Genomic DNA, 22276 nt, shown 5'->3' with positions numbered 1-22276 from the left:
ATGTAACTTTCTCTGTATAAGAATTTGAGTTCATACTTGATGACTTTTAAAAGATTTAGCATCTTCTCAAACTACATCAATGGCCAACGTATCTTTTTGACATTTATTTGTTTCTTATGAAATTTCTGCTGTTGTCATCTTGAACTTTGCTCATATGTTTTGGATTTTGTCAAATGCCTCTCCCATATCCATTGATAATTGTATTTTTGTTTTTCTGTTTTCTCATATCATGGTGGTGAAATACATTGATGTTTGAATGTTAATCCAACTTTGCATTCCTGGGGAAAGCCCCTCTTGTTCATGAGGAAATATTTTTTATATGTATTGCCAGATTCAATTTGCTAAAATATTTAAAGGATTTTTGCGTCTCCATTCATTAGGGATATTGGTCTGGTCTGTACTTTGTTTTCTTAGAATCTCTTTGGTTTTGTTGTCAGGGTGATGTTGGCTACAACCCAGTGAGTAGGGAGGTGCTTTTTCTTCTGTTTTCTGGAAGAATACGTGTAGAATTGGAATTATTTTTTAAGTGTATGGTAGAATTTACCAGTGAAGCTATCTGGACATGGAATTTTCTTTGTGTGCTTTGAACTAGGAATTCAGTTCTTTCATATTTGTGGGTTACTGAAAGTTATCTCCTTCTTGGGTGAGCTTCAGTTTAGTAGCTTACATTTTTCAAGGATTTGTCTATTTCATCTAAGAGGTTATTCTCTTTAATTTTAGCTGTTCTTGAGGGTGTATGGTGTTTTCTTAGTTTGTAACGCATTTCTATGGCAGACATTTTTCATATCTTTATTGGTCACTTGTGTATTCTTTAGGAAGTGTAAGTTTAAGTATTTTTGCCCATAAAAAAAAATAAACTATTTATATTTGCAGAAAATTTGCAAAGATAGTTCAGAATGTTTCCATATAACTTTCATCCATTTTCCCCTAATATTAACCTCTTCTATAACCATGTTACATTTAACATTGTACAATATCAAACTAAGAAGCTAACATTGATATGTTACCATTAACTGTGGGCTTTATTCAGGTTTCACCAGTGTTTCCACTAATGTCTTTTTAAAAAATAACTAGACTTTATTTTATAACAGTAGTAGATTTATAGAATTATGACAAAGACAGTACAAAGTGTATACCCTGCAGCCAGTTTCTCCTGTTATTAACATTTTACCTTAATGATACATTTATTATAATTAATGAACCTATACTGATAAATCAGCATTAACTAAAATCCATGCTTTCTTCAAATTTCCTTAATTTTTACCTAATGTTCTTTTCTGTTCCAGAATCCCATGAAGAAAACCATATTACATTTAGTAGTCCTGCTTCCTTAGACTCTTCTTGGTTGTGAAAATTTCTCAGACTTTCATTGTTTTTAATGACTTTGACAGTTTTGAGGAAAACTAGACAGGTATTTTATAGAATATCCTGTGATTGGGATTTGTCTGTTGTTTTGCCATGAATAGCCTGGATTCACTGTTCCAGTATCCAGCCCAGGATACCACATTGTCTTCCTAGGCTTCTCTGATCTATGACAGTTTCTCATTCCTTCCTGCATTTAAATCGCCATTACTAATCCCTGTTGATATTTACCTTAACCACTACTTGCTTAAGGTGGTGTTCCCTAGGTTTATCCACTGTACTCTCCTTTGGAGTATTGTTTCCATACTCTTAATTTTTTTTTTTTTAAACTTTTTTTTTTTTTTTTTTAACGTTTATTTATTTTTGAGACAGAGAGAGACCGAGCATGAACGGGGGAGGGTCAGAGAGAGGGAGACACAGAATCTGAAACAGGCTCCAGGCTCTGAGCTGTCAGCACAGAGCCCGACACGGGGCTCAAACTCACAGACCGTGAGATCGTGACCTGAGCCGAAGTCGGGCGCTTAACCGACTGAGCCACCCAGGTGCCCCTCCATACTCTTAATTTTTTGAAAGCAAGATACTACGTCCAGCCTACACTCCAGTAGAGGGGACTTAGACTCCACCTTCTGAGGGAAGACTGCCTACATATATTATTTAGAATTCTTTGTGGGGAAGATTTGTCCTGCCCCATTTATTTATTTATTCATCAGTATGGACTTTTATATATTTATCTTATACTTTAGGTTATAATCAAATACTGTGTTATTTATTTTCTTGCTCACCTTGTGACATTGAGAGCTCTTTCAGGTTGGCTCCTATATCCTTTTGACATGACTCTCTTTTTTATTTGTGTGCTTTTTAAAGCACTTTTAAAATTTCTGGCACTATATGATCCAGGCTCATCTTGTCTTTCCCCTGTTTCAACCCTGAATGAGCCATTTTTGCAAGGAGTCCTGTTCCTTCCGTTAGATAATGGTATTTAGAAACAAGATCTGGGTACTGGGTATGCTTGTGGCTACTGGGTTGTAACTGCTTCTAGGTCCTCGCAGTGGACAGAGCTGGTATACACAAGTATCTATATATGTATTAAGCTAAACATGACTTCATATTGATACATTCAACTCTTAACAGCACAGAGTTCATTCTTCTACCTCAGTTTGTTTATTTGTAGTATCTTTATTTCTGTTAGTGATAAACTTAGCTCCCATTATCTGTAATTTATTTCATTATTTTTTCACTCCTAGTATACATGTAAAGTAGTTTCATGTTTTTTCCCCTTATTTTTTAATGGGATTTCTGTCTTCTTGTGTTGAGGTTTGAGAGAGGAGAGGGGAACAGAGAAGGAGGGAGAGGGAGGGGGAGAGAGTGTGTGTATACATACACTTTTGCATGTGTGTTTGTATTTTTTTTTTTTTTTTTTTGGATACAAGTCCTTTTTTTGATACGCATGTTGGGAGTATTTTCTTACATTCTGTGGCTTGCCTTTTCATGTTCTTAATGATGCTTTCTAAAGAGCAAAAATTTATAAGTTTAGTGAAATACAGTGTGTTTTTTAATGTTATTTTATCGGTAGGGCTTTTTGTTTTCTCTATAGGGAATCTTGGACTAACCTAAAATCATATAAATTTCTTTAGTGGTTTTTTTTTTTTTTTTTCCTAGAAGTTTTGTAGTTTTGGGCTTGACATTTAGACCTATGATCCATTTCAAACTAGTTTTTTTGTATGAGTTAATAAGTGAGGTAATTTTTTTCTATATGAATATGCAGCTGATTTACCATCATTTGTTGAAGAATCTTTTCTTTACTAATTTAATTGTTTTGAAATGTCTTTCTAAAGTCAATTGACTAAATATGTGTTCATCTATTTCTGGATTTTCTGTTTGCTCCACTGATCTATATGTCTACCTTTCACCAATATCAAATTCTACTATTATAGATCCCTTGTTTTAAAACCATTTATGGTAAGTCCTCCAACTTTGTTCTTGTTATCAAAATTCCTGTGGGTTTTCTAGGTTCTTTGTATTTCCAAGTGATTCAAGGATCAATTTGTCCATTTCTACAAAAAAAAAAAAAAAAGTCCTGTTGCAATTTTGATAAAGATTTGTAGATCAATTTGTGGAGAATTGCCATCTTAGCAACAACAGGTTCTCTACTCCATGAACCGGGCATATATTTCTTTCATTTAGATTTTTCTTTAATTCTTTCAATATCTTGAGAGATTTTGGACATCTTTTGTTAGAGCTATTCCTACGTAGTTTATGGGAGTTTTGGGGGTGCATTCTTGCAAATGGAATTGTTTTTGAATTTTTGTTTCTCATCTGTTTGTTGCTAGTATAAAACAATATAGTTCCTTTTAATTTATTAACCTAGTATCTTGTAGCCTTGTTATATTAATTTTTTAGTTCTCGTAGTTATTTTGTGTATTTATTGGGATTTTCTATGTAAACACTCATACCTGCAAACTTGGACTGCTTTGTGTGCTTTTTATTATTTCTTTTTTGTGACTTATTTCAGTAGCTAGAATGTACAGTACAATATTGAATAAAGGTGATGCAAGGGGAAATCCTTGTTCCCGATCGTAGGGGGAAATGAGTCATCCTTTCTTAATTAAACATAATGGTAGTAATGCCCTTTATTGGTGTTAGGAAGTTCCCTCCTACTCCCAGTTTCTGAGAGTTTTTATCATGAATGGATGTTGAATTGTCAGATGCTTTTTCTGCATCTATTGAAATGACCGTGTGATTTTTCTCCTTAATTCTGCATACTTTAATTTCAGATGTTTAACATTACATTTCTGGAATAACTCTGAATTGGTTACAGTATATGCTCTTTTTTTGTGTCTTGATAGATTTGATCTGGAAATAATTTAAGGGTTTTTTTGCTATATTTATTAGGGATACTGGAGCACAATGTTTTAAATTACTTTATCAGTTTGGTATTAGGATTATGGTAGCCTGGTAAAATTAGTTGAGCACTATTTATTTTTCCTATTCCATCTTGGCTAGAAGCAGAAGTCCTTGCTTTTAATATTTTTAATATTTTCTAGTGCTCTGCTGAGATTTTATATCTTTTTATTCATTGTAAGAGTATTTTCCTTTTGTAGTACTTGGCTGAGATTTCATATCTGTTGATTCATTGTAAGGATATTTTACTTTTTCTCACTCAGCATATTTTTAATAGTGGCTTTAAAGTCTTTGTATGATAATTCTAACATCTGGGTCATCTCAGGGTTGCCATATGTGGGTTGTCTTTTCCCTGGAGAGTGAGTCCTATTTTCCTGGCTGTTCATATATGGGGTAATACTACATATTATCCTGGACAATGTGAATATAATTTTGTGGATTCTCTGGATTTTGTTACTTTCTTCTGAAGAATATTGATTTTTTATTTAAAAAAATTTTTTTAAACATTTATTTATTTTTGAGACAGAGACAGACCATGAGTGAGGGAGGGGCAGAGAGAGAGGGAGACACAGAATCTGAAGCAGGCTCCAGGCTCCAAGCTGTCAGTACCGTAGCCCGACATGGGGCTTGAACTCGTGAACTGCAAGATTATGACCTGAGCTGAAGTCAGATGCTTAACTAACTGAGCCACCGAGGCAGCCCACAATGTTATTTTAGCAGGTAGTTACTTGGTTAGGTTCAAGCTGTCATGCTTGCAGTGGACATTGGCTTAGATTTCATTTAGTTCAGTACTTTTACCCTTACTCACAGCTAGCTGCTTTCTGTTTTGCCTCATGCATATGTTGTTTATGATTCAGAGGCTCAGGTTGAATTTAAACAGAATCTGGGGTGCCCATTCTCTTGCTTCCTTCATTCTGATTGCCTGATCTCTTTCCCCTGGCTCTTCTGGCTAGAAAGATAGTTGTCTTTCATTGGAGTTTGACTGCAGTCACCCTCAGGACAAAGCTACAGAAAAGGGGAAATTCACTCTGTATGTTGGTTGCTTGCACCAGGCTCTGAATCTCTCCAAAATTTACCTGTCACTGATCAATCTCCAGAATTCTCATGTAGCAGCTTTTTGTATTTTATCTGGAGCCTGTAGCTATTATTTAATCAGAGGACCAGTTTCTTAGGTGCTCATTCTCTTAACAGCAGAAGTAGAACTTGTATATGTTTTATTATTATATATCTTTTGCTTTATCTTCCTAGTTGGATCTGGGTTCTAGGTCTGATATGGCCACTGTGTCTATGAAGTTAATAAATTGGATTATTTTCTTTTTTGTTAATGTTTATTTATTTAAAGTTTATTTAATTTTGGGGGAGAGAGAGCTTCTCATGCACGTGCATGAGAAGGGGAGGAGCAGGGAGAGAAGGGTGGACAGAGGATCTGAAGCAGGCTCTGCGTTGAAGACAGCCCAATCTGGGGCTTGAACACATGAACCGTAAAATCATGATCTGAGCTGAAGTCAGCGCTTAACCACCTGAGCCACCCAAGTGCCCCTGGATTAAGTATTTTCTAAGGAAATTTTTTTCCCTTTTTTGGTGGTTGATTAGCTGTAAGTGCAGTAGAAACAACCTAGAAATGACATTTAAAAGTAAATTTGTTCCCATAGCACAACTGCCATAGTTCTAAAGTTTTTTTTCCAGATTGTTAATTATTTCCAGGTTTTGTGGGAAAACTAATATAGATGAGTGTGCCCTAATCTACCATGCTCAAACTTTTTAGTCTCAAGACTTCTTTATACTCTTAAAAATTATCAAGACCTCAGAGAACTTAGTGTGTATCTGTTGGTGATGCCTAGGTTAATAAAAGACAGATGGATTCTCACATTTATTTCGGCAATCAGGCTGTGAGGATACCACAAATCTTAGAGACTCTGGAAAGCTCCACCATACAGTTATGAGAAAATGAGAATGAAAAAGGGAGATAACAGCTTAGTAGTATTATGAAGATATTTTTGATCTCACAGACTCTGAAATGGTCTCAGAAACTCTCGTGGTTTCCTGGACCATGCTTTGAGAACATTTCACCTCAGGCTTTTTAGCTCCAATGTGATCTAAAGAAAATTGTTTCCTTTAGTATGTCATTTACAAATTAGTCTGTCATTCTGAAATGAATCTTTGGACATTGCCTGTCATTGTCTTTGTAAATAGGAATGTGTGTGCTTGCAAATAGAGGAATCTACCTGTGATTTTCAGATCAGATACATGTTGTATAAAAACACTAAGATCCAATGAATACTTACCCATTGGAGATGCACATGTGACATTAACTAGGAGTAAACAGATAAATAGAACACAGAAACCCATTAGCAGATACTTACAGAACATTAAGGTCTTTGAGCACTTGTGTTAGATGAGTTAGAAAAGAAGCAGAACCAGATCCCACTTGGTCAGGTTTGTTTACTCTTCTCGTCAGAAATTAGAGCCATTGGTATTGAATTGGTATTGAATTGGTATTGAATGACTTGATACAGTTCTGTAAATGGGCCAGTTTCTGCACATGGACCATAACGCAAACACACTGTAAACATGCCTTCCTGTATTAGTTTAGTATTTAGATGAACTTGTACCCTTGGTGCTTTGATTCTAGAAAATATTCCCTATTTGAGTGTGTACCCTGGAATAGAGCAGATTAACCCTCTGTGTAGGCATATCTGTGTTCTATGAAAAGTTGCTTCACTTTTTTTCTGTTGTTTCTTTTTTCCTCTGCCCAGGTAGAATTCGGTTTACATATTTTGTGGAAAAATACAAGTTACAAAAATTGAACACTTAACTCCTTTGTAAAAAAAGGACTGTTTCCTAAGAATTTATGTATTTTTTCTCTCAGTGATATAAAAACACCCTAGCCTGTCATGATCATACTATTGAATTATTAAAGAAATCCAAATTGTTTCTTGGTTCCTTTTTCTTTAATGATAAACAACCACACTGTCTTTGGTCTTTGTTTTTACATTTGGTTGACAGGGCAAAATGGCTTTTATCTCCATTAGACCCAAACTCTTAGAAAGCAGACACCATTTCTCATTCATTTAGGAGCACATAGTATGCCCTTCATAAATGTTTGCTTTGTTCAAGAAAAATTGCTTAGGAATGTTTCATATTTCATAGAGTTTTCCGGTCAAATATAATAATGATGATTGGAAATAAGCTGTTCTGCTTGTTTTCTTGGCTTGAATGTCTTTAACAGATGATCATGCCATCTGTTTAGAATCAATGTTTCAGAGATGAGGAAGAAAGCATTTTGGGTGAGAAACGATAGCCATAAAGTACTTTACATGCAACTGCCAGATCATTTTCCATGCCCATTGCTTCAACAAGGCGATACCATTACTCATCTCACTGAGTGCCCTTGCTTCTTCATTATCTTTGAATCAAATAGAGATGCTGACTTTATCTTTTAAAGTTTTCTACCAGCTTGGTAAAGCTATTCGGTTTATTGAATGAATAGTTTTTTTTTTTTTCTCATTACAATTTTAATTAGTACATATCTTAGGAAGGAGATAAGAATTTACTAGGTACAGCCAAATATTACTATTGGGTTAAGATTTTATGGAAAATCATGAGAAGCATATTATTGACACTGTTGATAAAGAGCAGGAGAGGGGCACCTGGGTGGCTTAGTCGGTTCAGTGTCCCACTTCGGCTCAGGTCATGATCTCTTGGTTTGTGAGTTCAAGCCCTGAGTCAGGCTCTCTGTTGACAGCTCAGAGCCTGGAGCCTGCTTTGGATTTGGTGTCTTCCCTCTCTCTCTGCCCCTCCCCCGCTCACGCTGTCCCTATCTCTCATAAATAAATTTTAAAAAATTTTTTTAATTAAAAAAAAGAGCAGGAGAGAAGGGCACATACATTCATAGCGCAGTAATTGTGTGTGAATACAAATGTGCAAGTACATGTATGTTCATTGTGGGGGCAGGATTTCAGATTTTATCTGGAGGCAAATTCTGGCTTCCAAAGGTATTTGGATTAAAAGGGAGGCTGAGTAAAGTTTAGAGTGTGGTTTCATAGGTTTAAGTAGGAACTATTTTAATAGAAAGATAAGTTCACAAACTTACCTATTTAGCAAACTTAGTTGTATCTCTGGGAGAATGTGCCTGGGATTTGTTTTATTAAATGAACATTCAGTAAAATTGGCTTTTTTGAGGTATAGTTCTATCACTTTTTTAAAAATAAGCTTTATTTTTTAGAGTAGTTTTAGGTTTATAGAAAAATTGTACAGAAATTATTTCCTTCTTCTCCCAGCTTTTTTTGTTCTTAACATCTCATGTACAATTGTTGAATCAATGTGAACACAATATTAATATTAATACAATACAATATTATTAACTTAAGTCCGTAGTTTACCATAGGTTTACTCTATGTTGTACAGTTGTCTGGGTTTGGCAAATGCACAATGTCATGTATCCACCATTACAGTATCATGCAGTGTAATTTCACTACTTAAAAATCCCCTGGGCTCTACCTGTTCATCCTTTTCCCCCTCCCTCAGGAACCCCTGGCAACTACTGATCTTTTTACTGTCTCCATAGTTTTGCCTTTTCCAGGAATGTCATATAGTTGGAATCATACAGTATGTAGCTTTTTCTGATTGGCTGCTTTTACTTAGCAACATGCATTTAAGGTTCCTCCATGACTTTTCATAGCTTGATAGCTTATTTCTTTTTATTGCTGAGTAATACTCCATTGTATGGCTATACCACAGTTTAACTGTTGACCTATTGAAGTTCATCTGGAAGTTTGGGCAATTATGAAGAAAGGTGCTATAGACATTCATGTGTAGATTTTTGCGGGGACGTAAGTTTTCAAGTCATCTGGGTAAATATCCAGAAGCATGATTGCTGGGTCATATAGTAATCCTGTGTTTAGTTTTGTAAGAAACTGCCAGACCATCTTTTAAAGTGGCTATAATGACCATTTTGCATTTCCACCAACAATGAACAGCAGTTCCTGTGGGTCCACATCCTTGCCAGCATTCGTATTGTCAGTGTTTTGGATACTTATTATTCTAGTAAACATATAGTGGTATCTCATTGTTTTAGTCTGCAGTTCCCTGATAACATACGATGTTGAGCATCTTTTCATATACTTATTTGCCATCTTTATATCTTCTTCAGTGAGGTGACAGTTCAGATCTTTTGCCCATTTAAAAAAATTTTTTTTAATGTTTATTTATTTTTGAGAGGGGGAGAGAGAGCGCGCGCGAGTGAGCAGAGGAGGGACAGAGAGAGAGGGAGACACAATCTGAAGCAGGCTCCAGGCTCTGAGCTGTCGGCACAGAGCCTGACGCAGGGCTCAGACTCATGAACCACGAGATCATGACCTGAGCTGAAGTCAGCTTCTTCATTTAATTTATTCTCTTGGGGTTCACTAGCTTCTTTAATCTACAGATGTATTTCCTCTGCCTAATTTGGGAAGATTTCATGATTATTTCTATGAGTACTTTTTCACTTCTGCTCTCTTTCTCCTTTCCTCCCTGTACTTGATAATAGTAGATCTTTTGAAATAGCTCCACAGATCCCTTGAGACTCTGTTCATTTTTTTTTTACAGTCTATTTTCTCTCTCTTGTTTAAACTGAGTAGTTTCTGTTGCTCTATTTTTCAGCTTAAAGATGCTTCTCTCTGTTTCCTACATTTTGCTGTTGAGCTCATTTGTGAAGTTTTTTTATTCCACTGATATTTTCAGCTCTAAAATTTCCATTTGATTCCTCTTTATATCTTCAGTTTCTTGACTGAAACTTTCTGTTTCTTTGCCAAGATGTTCCATGTTTTCCTCTGTTTCAGAGATGTCCTTAATTGTTACTGAAGCATTTTTATGATAGCCATTCAAATCTTTGTCAGGTAATTGTAACATGTCTTGTCATCTCAGTACTGGCATCTATTAATTATCCTTTTTCATTTACTTTGGCATTTTTATGGTTCTTGGTATGATGAGTGATTTTTTATTAAATCTTGTACATTTCGAGTATTATGTTATGAGTCTCTGGATCTTACATAAATCTGTTTTATCTGGCTTTTTCTGACACCTGTTTCTCTGGTAGGGAAGGGAGAGATGCTGTCTCATTACTGCCAGGTGGGTATAAAAGTCCAGGTTCCTCAAGCAGCTTCCATTGACATCTAAGTGACAGGACTGCAGGGGAAGGGGGCGTCCTTACTTTTGGCCAGGAAAGGGAGTTCCAGCTCTCCACTAGACCTCCACAACTACTGCCCTAGCTGGGAGGTGTAGGAGTGCCTTGATATTGTTCCCCACGTAGTCTCGCTGATATGCTGGATAGGGTGGCCTCATTAGCACTGTGTGGTAAGGAGATTTCTCACTCTCCAGTAAGCCTCCTCTGATACAATGCAGCAGGGAGGGAGAGGATTATCTCATTATTGCCCTAAGTCCAGGCTCCCCCTGTGGTATCCACTGAGACCATAGGGGGATTGGTTGGTTACTGCCTGAAAGGGGCAGAAGCCCCAGGTCCTTACTTGGCTTTCTCTGAAATCTGGGATATCGGAGCACCTCGGTTAAGCTTGGCAGGGATGGAAATCTACTTTTTGTTTCTATGGATTTGCCCAGTATGGACATTTCATATAAATGGAGTCGGTGGCCTTTTTAAACTGGCTTCTTTCAGTTAGCGTAATGTTTTCAAGGTTCATCCGTGTTGTAGCATTCATCAGTACTTCATTTCTTTTATTGCCAGATAATATTCCGTTGTACAGGATAGACCCACATTTTATGTTTCTGTTCATCAGATGACGGACACTTGGATTGATCCCACTGTTTGGCTATTATAAATAATTCTATGAAAATTCATATTCAGGTTATTGTATGGACATGTTTTCAATTCTCTTGGGTATATACATAGGAGTAGAATTGCTGGGTCCTGGCATATCTGTGTTTAAGTTTTTGAGAACTCTGTCTCTAAGAAAATAATTTTTGTCTTAATTGTATTGTGATTTCAGGAAAAAGGCCTGAGAAATTTTGTAGTGTTTTTTGGGTTCTTAGAAAGAACGGTCCCCAGACTTTAGGTTTATTCTTTATATTCTTTCCATTAAAATGGCAGGTGCTGATAATTAAGCTACTCGAGAGATCTGTAAATTAGGTGAATATTGAAGTGCTTTGAACCATTATTCATTTTGAAACACTGTGAATGTATAATGATTCATAGTTATGAGTTTTATATTCATAAATTTACCTGTGCTTTTCAATTGTTTAGAGAAAACAAAGTGAGTGCTTGCAATTAAAAATTTTGGTGCTTCGAAATGAACTGGAAAGACAGAAGAAAGCTTTGGGACGGGAGGTGGCATTACTGCATAAGCAACAAATTGCATTACAGGACAAAGGTGAGTAAAAATACCATGCAAACAGCCAGCCCCCCATGTTCAGTAGTTGTCTTTTCTTCTTTCCATAGGCTCAGATAGTCATCTTGGTACAAATATGCTGATATAATTTTAAACATTTTTTTGGAAGTATTTTGAAGTTGATACATACAGAAAAGGGTACAAATACACACACACACACACACACACACACACACACACACACACACTATATTTCAAAATTTCAAAATGAACACACTTACATAAGCAGCATCTCCACAGAGAAGCAGAGCATTACACGGACCCCAGAATCTTAGGAGCCTCCTCATGTTCCCTTCCATTCAGGACATCTCTATTCAGTCTGACCACTACCTTGACGTATTACACCAAAATGAGTTTTGCCTCATTTTGAGCTTTATGCAAGTAGAATCCTGTAATATGTACATTCTATGTGTTGGCTTCTGTTCAACATTTTGTTTGTAAGTTCCATCCTAACCTGCGTGTAATGTAGTCTTAGTTCATTCTTACTGCCCATAGTATTCCATTGTGTGAATAGAAGTATGTATTTATTCTGGTTTTTGGTAATTTCTAGTTTGGAGCTATTAGATAAAGCTTCCATGAACTTTCTAGTACATGCTTCTTTATGAAGATTTGTTTGTTCCTTTCTGTTGGATATAAACTTAGGTGCAGAATTGCATAGTCACAAGGTATGCATATCTTCAGCTTTAGTAGATTGTGTCCAAAACTTTTCCAAAGCACTTGCGTCCAGTTTACCTCCTCTCTACCCAGCAGTGTATCAGATGTCTTGTCCTATATCCTTGTCAGCACCTGGTACTTTCTGGCTTTTGCATTTTAGCTTTTCTGGACTGTCTCCTTGCAGTCATAATTTTGATTTCTCTGAAAACTAATGAGGTTGAATACTATTTCATGTTTCTGCTGTCTGGGATAAACTCCTTTGTGAAATACCTGTTGAAGTCTTCCCCTCTCCCCACTGCCTTTTTTTTTTTCTTTTTTAAAGACAGGAATTCTTATATATTATAGATATGGATTCTTTGTTTGAAATGTTCATTAAAACTATATTCTCCCATTCTGTGGCTGCTAGTTCATTCCTCAGTGATACCTTACGTGAACAGAAGTTCCATTTTATCAGTCTTTCCTTTTAGATTTAAGACTTTTTGTGTCCAGTTTAGGAAATATTTTCCTATTTTAACGTCATAAAGGTGTTATTCTGTATTTTGTAAACACTTTACCATTTTACTTTTTACATTTATATATGTAATTCATCAGGATTTGATTTTTTGTATATGATGTCAGATAGGAGTCAAGACTTATTTTTTTCATACAGATAGTCCATTGACCCAGTACCATGTATTAAAAACCTGTCTCCCTTGCACTGAAGGTTCACTTTTGCCGTGAATTGGTGGCCATGTGCTCACATGCCTGTTGCAGGACCCTCTGTTCCATTGATTTGTCTGTTTTTTTGCCATTATCTCACTGTTTTAATGTCTCTCATGTTACAAGTGGTCTTATTATCTGTTAAAGTTCTTCCACTTAGTTGTTCTTTTTCCAGATCACCTTTCTTCATCTTGGCAAGGATGGAAATTTACTTCTTTGTCTTTATGGATGGGCCTGTTCTGGATATTTCATATAAATAGAGTCTGTAGCCATTAACATGACCAAAAAACAGGCTTAATCTTGTTCTTTTGCATTGCCTTATGAATTTCTGCACAGAAAAGGAAATCTAGCTACTATTTTGATTGGGACTACACTTAATATGTTTATCAATACAATTGGTGATCTTTAGACATCTTTAGAATATTGCGTCTTCCAACCCAAGAGAATGGTGTAAGCCTTTGTTTATTAGGTCTTTACAAAACATTGAAATTAACTAATTGTTTTGTTTTGTTTTGTTTTTTTAATATGAAATTTATTGTCAAATTGGTTCCATACAACACCCAGTGCTCATCCCAACAAGTGCCCTCCTCAATACCCCTCACTCACCCTCCCCTCCCTCCCAACCCCCATCAGCCCTCAGTTTGTTCTCAGTTTTGAAGAGTCTCTTATGGTTTGGCTCCCTCCCTCTCTTTCTTTTTTTTCCCCCTTCCCCTCCCCCGTGGTCTTCTGTTAAGTTTCTCAGGATCCACATAGGAGTGAAAACATATGGTATCTGTCTTTCTCTGCCTGACTTATTTCACTTAGCATAACACTCTCCAGTTCCATCCACGTTGCTACAGAAGACCATATTTCATTCTTTCTCATTGCCACGTAGTATTCCATTGTGTATATAAACCACAATTTCTTTATCCATTCATCGGTTGATAGACATGTAGGCTCTTTCCATAATTTGGCTATTGTATGAAAGAAACTAATTGTTAATACATGGGTATTTCCCATGATTCATTGAATTTATTTCAGCTTTCTGATGTTTTATGATACTATTGTAAATATGTTTAAATTTTATTTTCTACTTTTTTGCTGATCTATAGAAATACAATTGATTGTTTTAAAGTGATTGATTTTTATTATATGTGCAAATTCCTATATCCCATCCTGACTCAGCATGACTTATAAAGGCCTCGTATGACCCGTGTCAGTCTGAATGCTTCAGCTATAAAGAACTTCTTTTAGTTTCTTCAATATGCTTCAGTCTGTCTTGCTCTTATTTAAGCCTCTGTTTAAATGTTAATGGGGTGTCGAGGCGGCTCAGTTGGTTGTGTGTCCAACTCTTGATTTTGGCTCAGGTTGTGATCCCAGTGTCCTGGGATGGAGCCCCATTGACATTCTCTCTCTCTCTCTCTCTCTCTCTCTCTGCCCTTCTCCCCAGCTCATGCATGCACACTCTCTCTCTCTCTCTCTCTCTCTCTCTCTCTCTCAAAAACCCCCACAAAAAATAACAATAAAAAAACACCAAAATGTTACTTTTTCTGAGAAATTTTTCACTGGCTGTCTTTCCTTTCTCCTCTTACCTCTATTAGACATACTACTGTGTGTTTCCATTGCATCCTGTGTTTTTCCATTATAGCATTCTAATTGTTCATTTTCCCCCCTCCTTCTAGACGGTCAGATCTCTGAGGGAAGAATTGCCCAAGTACTGTATTAAATACTCTTATATTCTTGGGGCATGGTACAGTGCTTGGGATGCAGTAAGCATTGAATAAATATTTGTTGAGTGAATGAATCATAGTCATGGTTATCAGTCTAGTGTCATGGGCATCATTGCTAAAGGATAAAGACTTCCATAGCATCTAGCTTAGCATTCATTTGGAACAACCAATACTCTCATGCGAAACACTGTAGAAAAAAACCACTGTATATTGTTTGGCAGTGATTGCTAAAACTGTCTGCACTCCCGACACAGCTTGCATATCAGCCTTTAGACCTGAGAGTCTGATGTGATAATGCCACTTAAAGTCATGAGATATTGTGAGCAAAGTCCATTTCTTGGAGTCTCTGTTGAATGACTCCAAATAAATAGACAGTTGTGTACAGACAAGAGCTGCTTTAGGAGGTCTCCTCTTCTGTGAAAAGGCACGTTTCTTTTGGTGCTTTGGAATTTTTATTATTCTAAAATTGCCTACCTCTTATAGCATGTGTTTCTGCATATTTTTTTTAAGATCATCAATTTTTAAAATGAAAACACTGTCAGGTTTTAGGAGGGGTTCAGGGTGTTCGCCTTTTTTTGATAGCTATAATGTTTCAGTTACCAGACTTATCACTATATAGATATGACGTGATTTAATCACCACAATAGCTCTAAAAGGTAAGTACTATGATTATTGACGCTTTACAGTTGAGGAAACCCTAGGTCAGGGTCAGAGACATTAAATACCTTGCTTAAGTTCACACAGCTTATGGCAGATGATGTCAGGATTAAAATCTATCGATTCCAAAACTCTCGTTCACTGTGTAATGCTACATTTTACCAGAAGTATGATGTATAAATCCTATGATAGAATAAATATTCTAGCATATGGTAAAAGGATAAGGAGATCTAGTTCTTCTATTATCTTCCCAATTGTGTTTTTTCTTCTTATAATGATAGAGTAAAGTCCCAGGAAGTGTGTTATCAGCCTTTAAACAGGTGAACTTATAAACAGTGGTTTCTATCCCATTTAAAAGACTGAGTGTAAGAATAATTGCTCATATTTATAGACTACTCATTACTGCAAAGCAGTGTCTCATGGTTTTTTTTTTTATCTTCTTTGGTTTTTATGTATAGTCTTATGTATTAAGGGTATTATTATTCTCCTCCTAATAATGAATATATTTTATTATCTGGTTTACAGATGAGGAAACTGAGTCTCAGAGAGGTTAAGTGATTTGCCCAAAGCCACAAGTTATAGTGGAGCCTGTGTTCAGAGTTACTAGTCACTAACTCTGCAGCAAAGGGAGATTATAGGATTTTGTAGGTATCTATTCTAGTGTTTTAATTCTGGCAGTCAAGTCAGAACTAACACATTCGTTTTATTTATTTGTTTTTAATATTTGTTCATTTTTGAGAGACAAAGAGAGACAGCGTGCAAGCAGGGGAAGGGCAGAGAGAGAGGGAGACAGAATCCAAAGCAGGCTCTAGGCTCTGAGCTGTTAGCACAGGGCCCAACGCAGGGCTTGAGTTCATGAACTGTGAGATCATGACTTGAGCCGAAGTCAGATGCTTAACCGACTGAACCACTCAGGTGCCCCAGAATTAGCACATTCTTACATCTCCATTTTATTATGGAAAGAAAGGAAGGAAATGCTCAAAGTTAAATATATGTTTGCCAAGATGGGTCAGAATTGTTGATATTTAACATTGACTTTGTACCTCAGTAGCTTTTCTCCCACTTTTATACGTATTTTTGAGATAAATATTCTTCTGAACTCTTAGAATCATTGAAATCTTAGAATTATTAGGATCTAACATTGACCCTTTGGTCTTAAACATAAGCAGGAGAAAGTGTGCTGCTTTTCTGCCGTTGGGTATCTCTATAGACTGTGGTGGTCAGCACTGGGGTAGTTGGAAAGAAGGGTTGGCTGGATATAGATAACCAGATTTATATGCCAGTAGATCTTGTTCTACTTGTTGGGGACCCCTGTTCTTCATAATGATGGTGCTAGGTAACCAGAAACCTACTTTTTCTTGTCTGTTGAAAGAACATTTGTGTTGAACTATATTCTTGTGTACTTACGTTGACTGTACTATTTAATGATTCTCCAGCCAAGTTAAAATATCTAGAAGTACTTGAGTCACCGATATTGGTAACGTGAAGGGTAAAGATGTATCTGTCACCCGTGCTTGCAGCTTTGATTTAGCATGTTTGCTAGCCATTTGTGAGATGATTTGCTAATATGAATATTACTAGTGGCATCTTCCACATTATAACTTCCCTTTGAAACTTGGTGCTTGTTTAGGCACTTGGTTCTCAGCCCAAGGGCTCAGTTAGGATACAAAGTCAGTAATATATGATATTTAATCTTTGCTACTGATTCTTCTGAATGATCATCAAGGAATTAGTTAACTTCTGTATCTTTTTACACGTGTGTGTAGTCAGGATAGTGGCTCATAATAGTGCCATAGAGATTAATTTGTATAAACATTTGGAAAAAAAACAGGTGCCTATTATATACTTTTGTTTATAAAAATTTATTGCATCGGTATGATTTTTTGGGAAGAGGCAAAAAGATCATTTCTATCCATGCTGCTGACTTGCTGAGTGGCCGCCTACTCTGAGGGGCCTCGTTACTCCACACCTATAAGTTTCCCCTTCCCACACCTCCAAGGCAGTGGTTCCCAGCTTGTCTACAGCAACTTCCAACTGGGCCATGAGCTGATATTTTCAGTGTTAATGTTTATTAATGTATGCATTTTCATTGTTGGCAGATACTAGTAACATACGATGTTAGTAAAAAACAGATTTCCCCTCATTAGTGTCTCAAGCCAAATAACCTTCCCATTAATTAATTATATGTTGGTTTACAGAATCTGTAGCCCTAACTCAACCCCCAAATCTTGGAGAAGCAACACTCTATCTAAGTTAGTTTGCTTGAAATTTGGTTTAGAAAATGGTATGAAACATTGGTCTTAAGGAAATGTGTTTAGCATAACCTAAACACGTTTTATAAATGTTGACAAAATCTAGGAACTCCTCAGTGGTGCCTGGGAAGTCATATTAACTTTATAAAAGCAGAGTTCTCTAAGCTTTGTAGGAAGAAGCTACTTAAAAAAAAATTTTTTTTAATGTTTTTTCATTTTGAGAGCGAAACAGAGCACGAGTGGGGGAGGGACAGAGAGGGGAGGTGCAGAAAGGGGGGCGGGCACAGAATCAGAAGCAGGCTCCTGGCTCTGAGCTGTCAGCACAGAGCCCAACACAGGGCCTGAATTCACGAACCGTGAGATCATGGCCTGAGCTGAAGTCAGACACTTACCAACTGAACCACCCGGGCACCCCAGGAAGAAGCTACTTTTTAATGCAGTTAGTTTTCTTGAGAATAACAGTAATGTATATGTAGTACTTTATACTTAGAAAATGCTTGCACAAAGATCATCGTATTCGATCTTCAAAGTATCCCTGAGAGCTAAGTATGGCAGATATTGTTATCTTCATTTTTATCTTCATTTTATGTATGAGATACTGAGATGATGATAAGTGACTTGGCCAGGTATGAACAGATAGTTAGGAGCAAAGTTGGGATGTGGACCCAGACCTTTTGCCTCTAAATTTTGTGCTTTTGTCTCTATTCCATATTATCTACAACCTTGCAAAATACCTTCATTTGAATCCTGCATAAATCCTATATGGCAGTCAACCTTTTTTTAAAAGTTTGTTTATTTACTTTGAGAGAGAAAGAGAGCGAGCAAGCTGGGGAGGGGCAGAGGGGGTGGAGGGAGGTAGGGAAAGAGAGAGAGAGAGAGAGAATGAGAGAGAGTGAGAGAGAGAGAGTGTTCCAGTCAGGTTCCACACTGCCAGCATGGAGCCCAGTGTGGGGCTCGAACTCACAAACTGTGAGATCATAACCTGAGCTGAAATCTAGAGTCGGAGACTTAACAGACTGAGCCACCCAGGCGCCCCCAGCAGTTAACTGTTATTGGAATCCTGTAACATGCCAGGTGTTTCGCTTATGGTATATCATTTACTTCCTAAAATAGTCCGAAGAGGTAATTATTTTACCCCCTTTTTCCAAATGAGAATAATTGGGGCTCAGAGACATTTGTCACAAATAAGTAACAGATCCAAATACAGTTTAGGTTTCTCTGACCCAACACCTGTCTTGTTTCCACTAAACAAAATATTGTTGCTTTCTCTAATATGTGTCCAACAGTAAATTGACTGATGGTTTGCTAGTTTTCCACTGGCCTGTGGACTGTTAGATGAAGAACTTTGTTCTGTTATATTCCTTTTTATCATATGATGGGTGAAGTGAACTTTTCCCAAAGATGTCTTTGATTTGGTTGCATGGTAATTAAGAGATTTGGATTCAAGATCTGCCATTCTCTCAGTTTGTCCTCACAAACAAAAAAATTTTAATTATACGGTCCAGATTTCTTGCAGCTCTAAAATTCTAGTTATCTCAGAAGAAGAGGATTGACAAAAAGGATGGGAATCTGTTCACCTTTTTTATGAATCTCTTTTTAATTTTCAAAGTTTGATGACAGCAATAGATTTCCCAGCAATGAAAAATGCCAAAAGAGAGAGAGAGAGAGAGAGAGAGAGAGAGAGATTCTGTGACCCCAAGCGTGTCTATAGATATTGTTTATTCACTGGAAAGACATGTGGTGGGAGCTTCTGTTTCAAAGATCTTCAATTCATTTTGATAAGCAAGAGCAAAAACAAACCTTCTTTTAGCAACGTCATATGTAGAAGTCAACTCTGTCAGACTTCATTGCTTAGATTTAGGGAAAAAAATCCTCTTAGTAATTTCAGTAAATAGAAAGTTTTGATGCTTTATTACCAAAATAAGAAATATTTTATATGAAGTTCCCATCAATTATGATCATTCTTTATTGTCATTTTGTAATAAATTTGAGTAAGATGAACTATGTATCTAGTTCTATTTAATTAGCTTCTCTTTGGTCAGTAAATTATTGTGCTCTTTTCTCATAAAAGAAAAATGACACAGTATATTTAAAGTGGTGCCTTGGTTTCTATTAAAAGGTCATAGATTTCCCTTTATTTCTAAGTTTATGTATTTATTTTGTGAGAGAGAGAGAGCGTGCAAGTAGGGTAGGAGCAGAAATAGAGGTAGAGAGAGGATCCCAAGCAATCTCCACACTGTCAGCACAGAGCCCAATGTGGGACTGGAACCCATGAACCATGAGATCATGACCTGAGCTGAATTCAGATGCTTAACCGACTGAGCCACCCAGGTACCCCAAAAGGTCATAGATTTCTATTTGAAATTATAAAGACATTGTTAAGCATTATGTAACAACCTTCTTCTCTTATGTCATAAGGTCACAAATTGAAAAATTACTGTACAAATTTTATAATTCAAGATATATTTATTTGAAATGATGGGAGAATTTAAATTTTATTAGCCTGTGTGTATGTTCGGATTTTTTTATAGCCATCTGACAGAAATTCCTAAGCAGATTTCCTTAAAAATTATTCAAAATTTCTTTCAAAAATTTCTTTCAAAAGTTTCAAAACCTGAGGCCAGTTTTTTTTTTCGGGGGTGAGGGGTGTTTATGCTATTAAAGTTTCTTTACTTTTAGCTGTTTACATTGTATGCAGCATGTGAAAACAGACAACTTAGCAGTGGGGAGGACAAATGTGGGTGCTGAGTAAACCTCAGATTTTCTTTTCAGAATGATTCTGTTTCCATACATTTGTAATGATTTAGTCCTGTAATGTCTTAACTGGATTGCAGGAAAGGTAAGCTATCATATTTTAATCTCCCTCTTTTGCAATGGAAGGTATAGATAGGCAGAAAAAAGCCACCTGACAGATTGTTGTTTTGTCTTATTACCATTTTTTCTCCACTTCCAAAAAGCATTGGAAGTGACATTTACCAAAAAAAAAAAAAAAAAAAAAGTGCTTACAATTAAATAGTTGAACATAGAAATAAAAGGAGATCAGAAGACAAGAACGTTGAGTGTGTGTGTGCACGTGCACCGTTGTCAAGTCCTTTATTTGTCGTTTATGGAACACCCACAACGAACCCAGCACTGTGTAAGATGTTAGGAACGTAATGACAGGTGTGACAAATATATGAGAGAGATATTTGGAAGGTGTTATAGGAGCACAGACAATGAGTATCTGAAAATCAAAATTAGTTAAAGGAGGTGACACTTAGGCTGAGTCTAGAAAAATACCTGATGGATACCTAGGGGTCGAGAAGGTGAGACTTTCCAGATAGAAGCAACAGTTTATACAGAAGCCTGGAAGTAGATTAGAGAACTGCAGGTAATTCCAGTAAAGCTACCACTAAGGACACATTCATCAAGTAAGGGTTCGTAGGAGAGGCAGGAGAGGTAAAGAATGACCTAATCATAAAGGAAGTTCTTGTTGAAAGGTCTAAAGATCTACTGAAATAAGCAAATTTCTCAAAGACAAAAAGTAGATGAGACTGTATTGATGACTGCGGTAAAGAATGGGGATTAGGTATATGTTTTAGAAAGTTCTCTTTGAAGAGTTGAGGATAGAGAACTGTTAGGGAGTTATTACAGTAATCTAAGCAATCCATAATTAAAACTGAAACATATTGGGAATGTAAAGGGAGGAGGGAATGTGTAGGTTCAAGAAATATTTCGATGATAGACTCTACTGTTAATGGCTTGGTGGGTTGGAGGAGAAAGGGAGAGAAAGATTTAGGATAGTTTCCAATTTCTAGTTTTGACAGATGATTAAACAAAGACAAATGCTGGAGGAAAAGTAGATATTGGGGTAAAGAGAGAAAAAGGAAGAATTAATTGTGACTTCCAATTTTGGATACCTACCTAGTGGATAAGACAGTAAACAAGAAACCGGCAAGGAAAATAAATATCAAGTTGTGAGAAGTACTATAAACAAGCTGTGGTGATACAAGATAATTGTGGGAGACCATTTTATAGAGATTCCTCAGAAAAGGTTTGCCTGAGGAGCTCAGCCTGCTGGAAAAACAGAGGGAACAGCAAGTGAAAAGGCTACCTGGACATAGAAAGGGGTTAGACTGGAACAGAAAAGAGGCCACTGTGGCTGGAACATAATTTGTCAGGAAGAGACTAGTGTGACATCGGTTGGAATGAGAAGGAATTCAGAGTTTGTATAAATGAAGCTATTTGCCTTATCCACTGAACAGGAGGAGAAGTCTAAGAAAATGGCACAGGGGCAGGTAATGGGTAGGACTGTGAAGGAATCCGATTATTTCAGGGTAGTACAAGGTGGGGCAATTATATTTTACAGAAGGAGTTGAGGGATTGAGGGGAATGTGTGGAGTACTCAGCTCCAAGAGTGGGAAAGCAAACAGGGAAAGCAAACTGATGATGGAACTGGAGTAGGATTGCTGGACAGTGTCCCTGTTTGTGCTCTGTGCTTATATTTTTAAAGTAAAATCAATCAGACTGGTTGTATAATTTTCTCTACCCACTTGGAGCTTCATGGGGGCAGGTCGAGAGAATGCACATGTTGAACAAAAGGGAAATTATCCCCATTTTACAAATGAGGAAAATGAAACTCAGAGAAGCTGAGACTTGTTTAGAGTTCTGAAAGTAGCATAGG

General features: G+C 36.7%; 1 protein-coding gene across 3 annotated transcripts in view; it reads left to right on the top strand.

The window, feature by feature from the left end:
* The window catches only part of UVRAG (UV radiation resistance associated), a 296834-nt gene that overhangs the window by 135912 nt on the left and 138646 nt on the right, over positions 1–22276 (top strand). For all 3 annotated transcript variants that reach the window (XM_042957394.1, XM_042957395.1, XM_042957396.1), the window contains one exon: positions 11498–11624. In XM_042957394.1, coding sequence (XP_042813328.1) covers positions 11498–11624 — 127 coding nt within the window. The remainder of the gene's footprint in view (positions 1–11497; positions 11625–22276) is intronic.

Source organism: Panthera tigris, chromosome D1 (genome assembly GCF_018350195.1).
Source record: "Panthera tigris isolate Pti1 chromosome D1, P.tigris_Pti1_mat1.1, whole genome shotgun sequence".
Taxonomy (NCBI): domain Eukaryota; kingdom Metazoa; phylum Chordata; class Mammalia; order Carnivora; family Felidae; genus Panthera; species Panthera tigris.
This window is presented reverse-complemented; position numbering and strand designations above follow the sequence as displayed.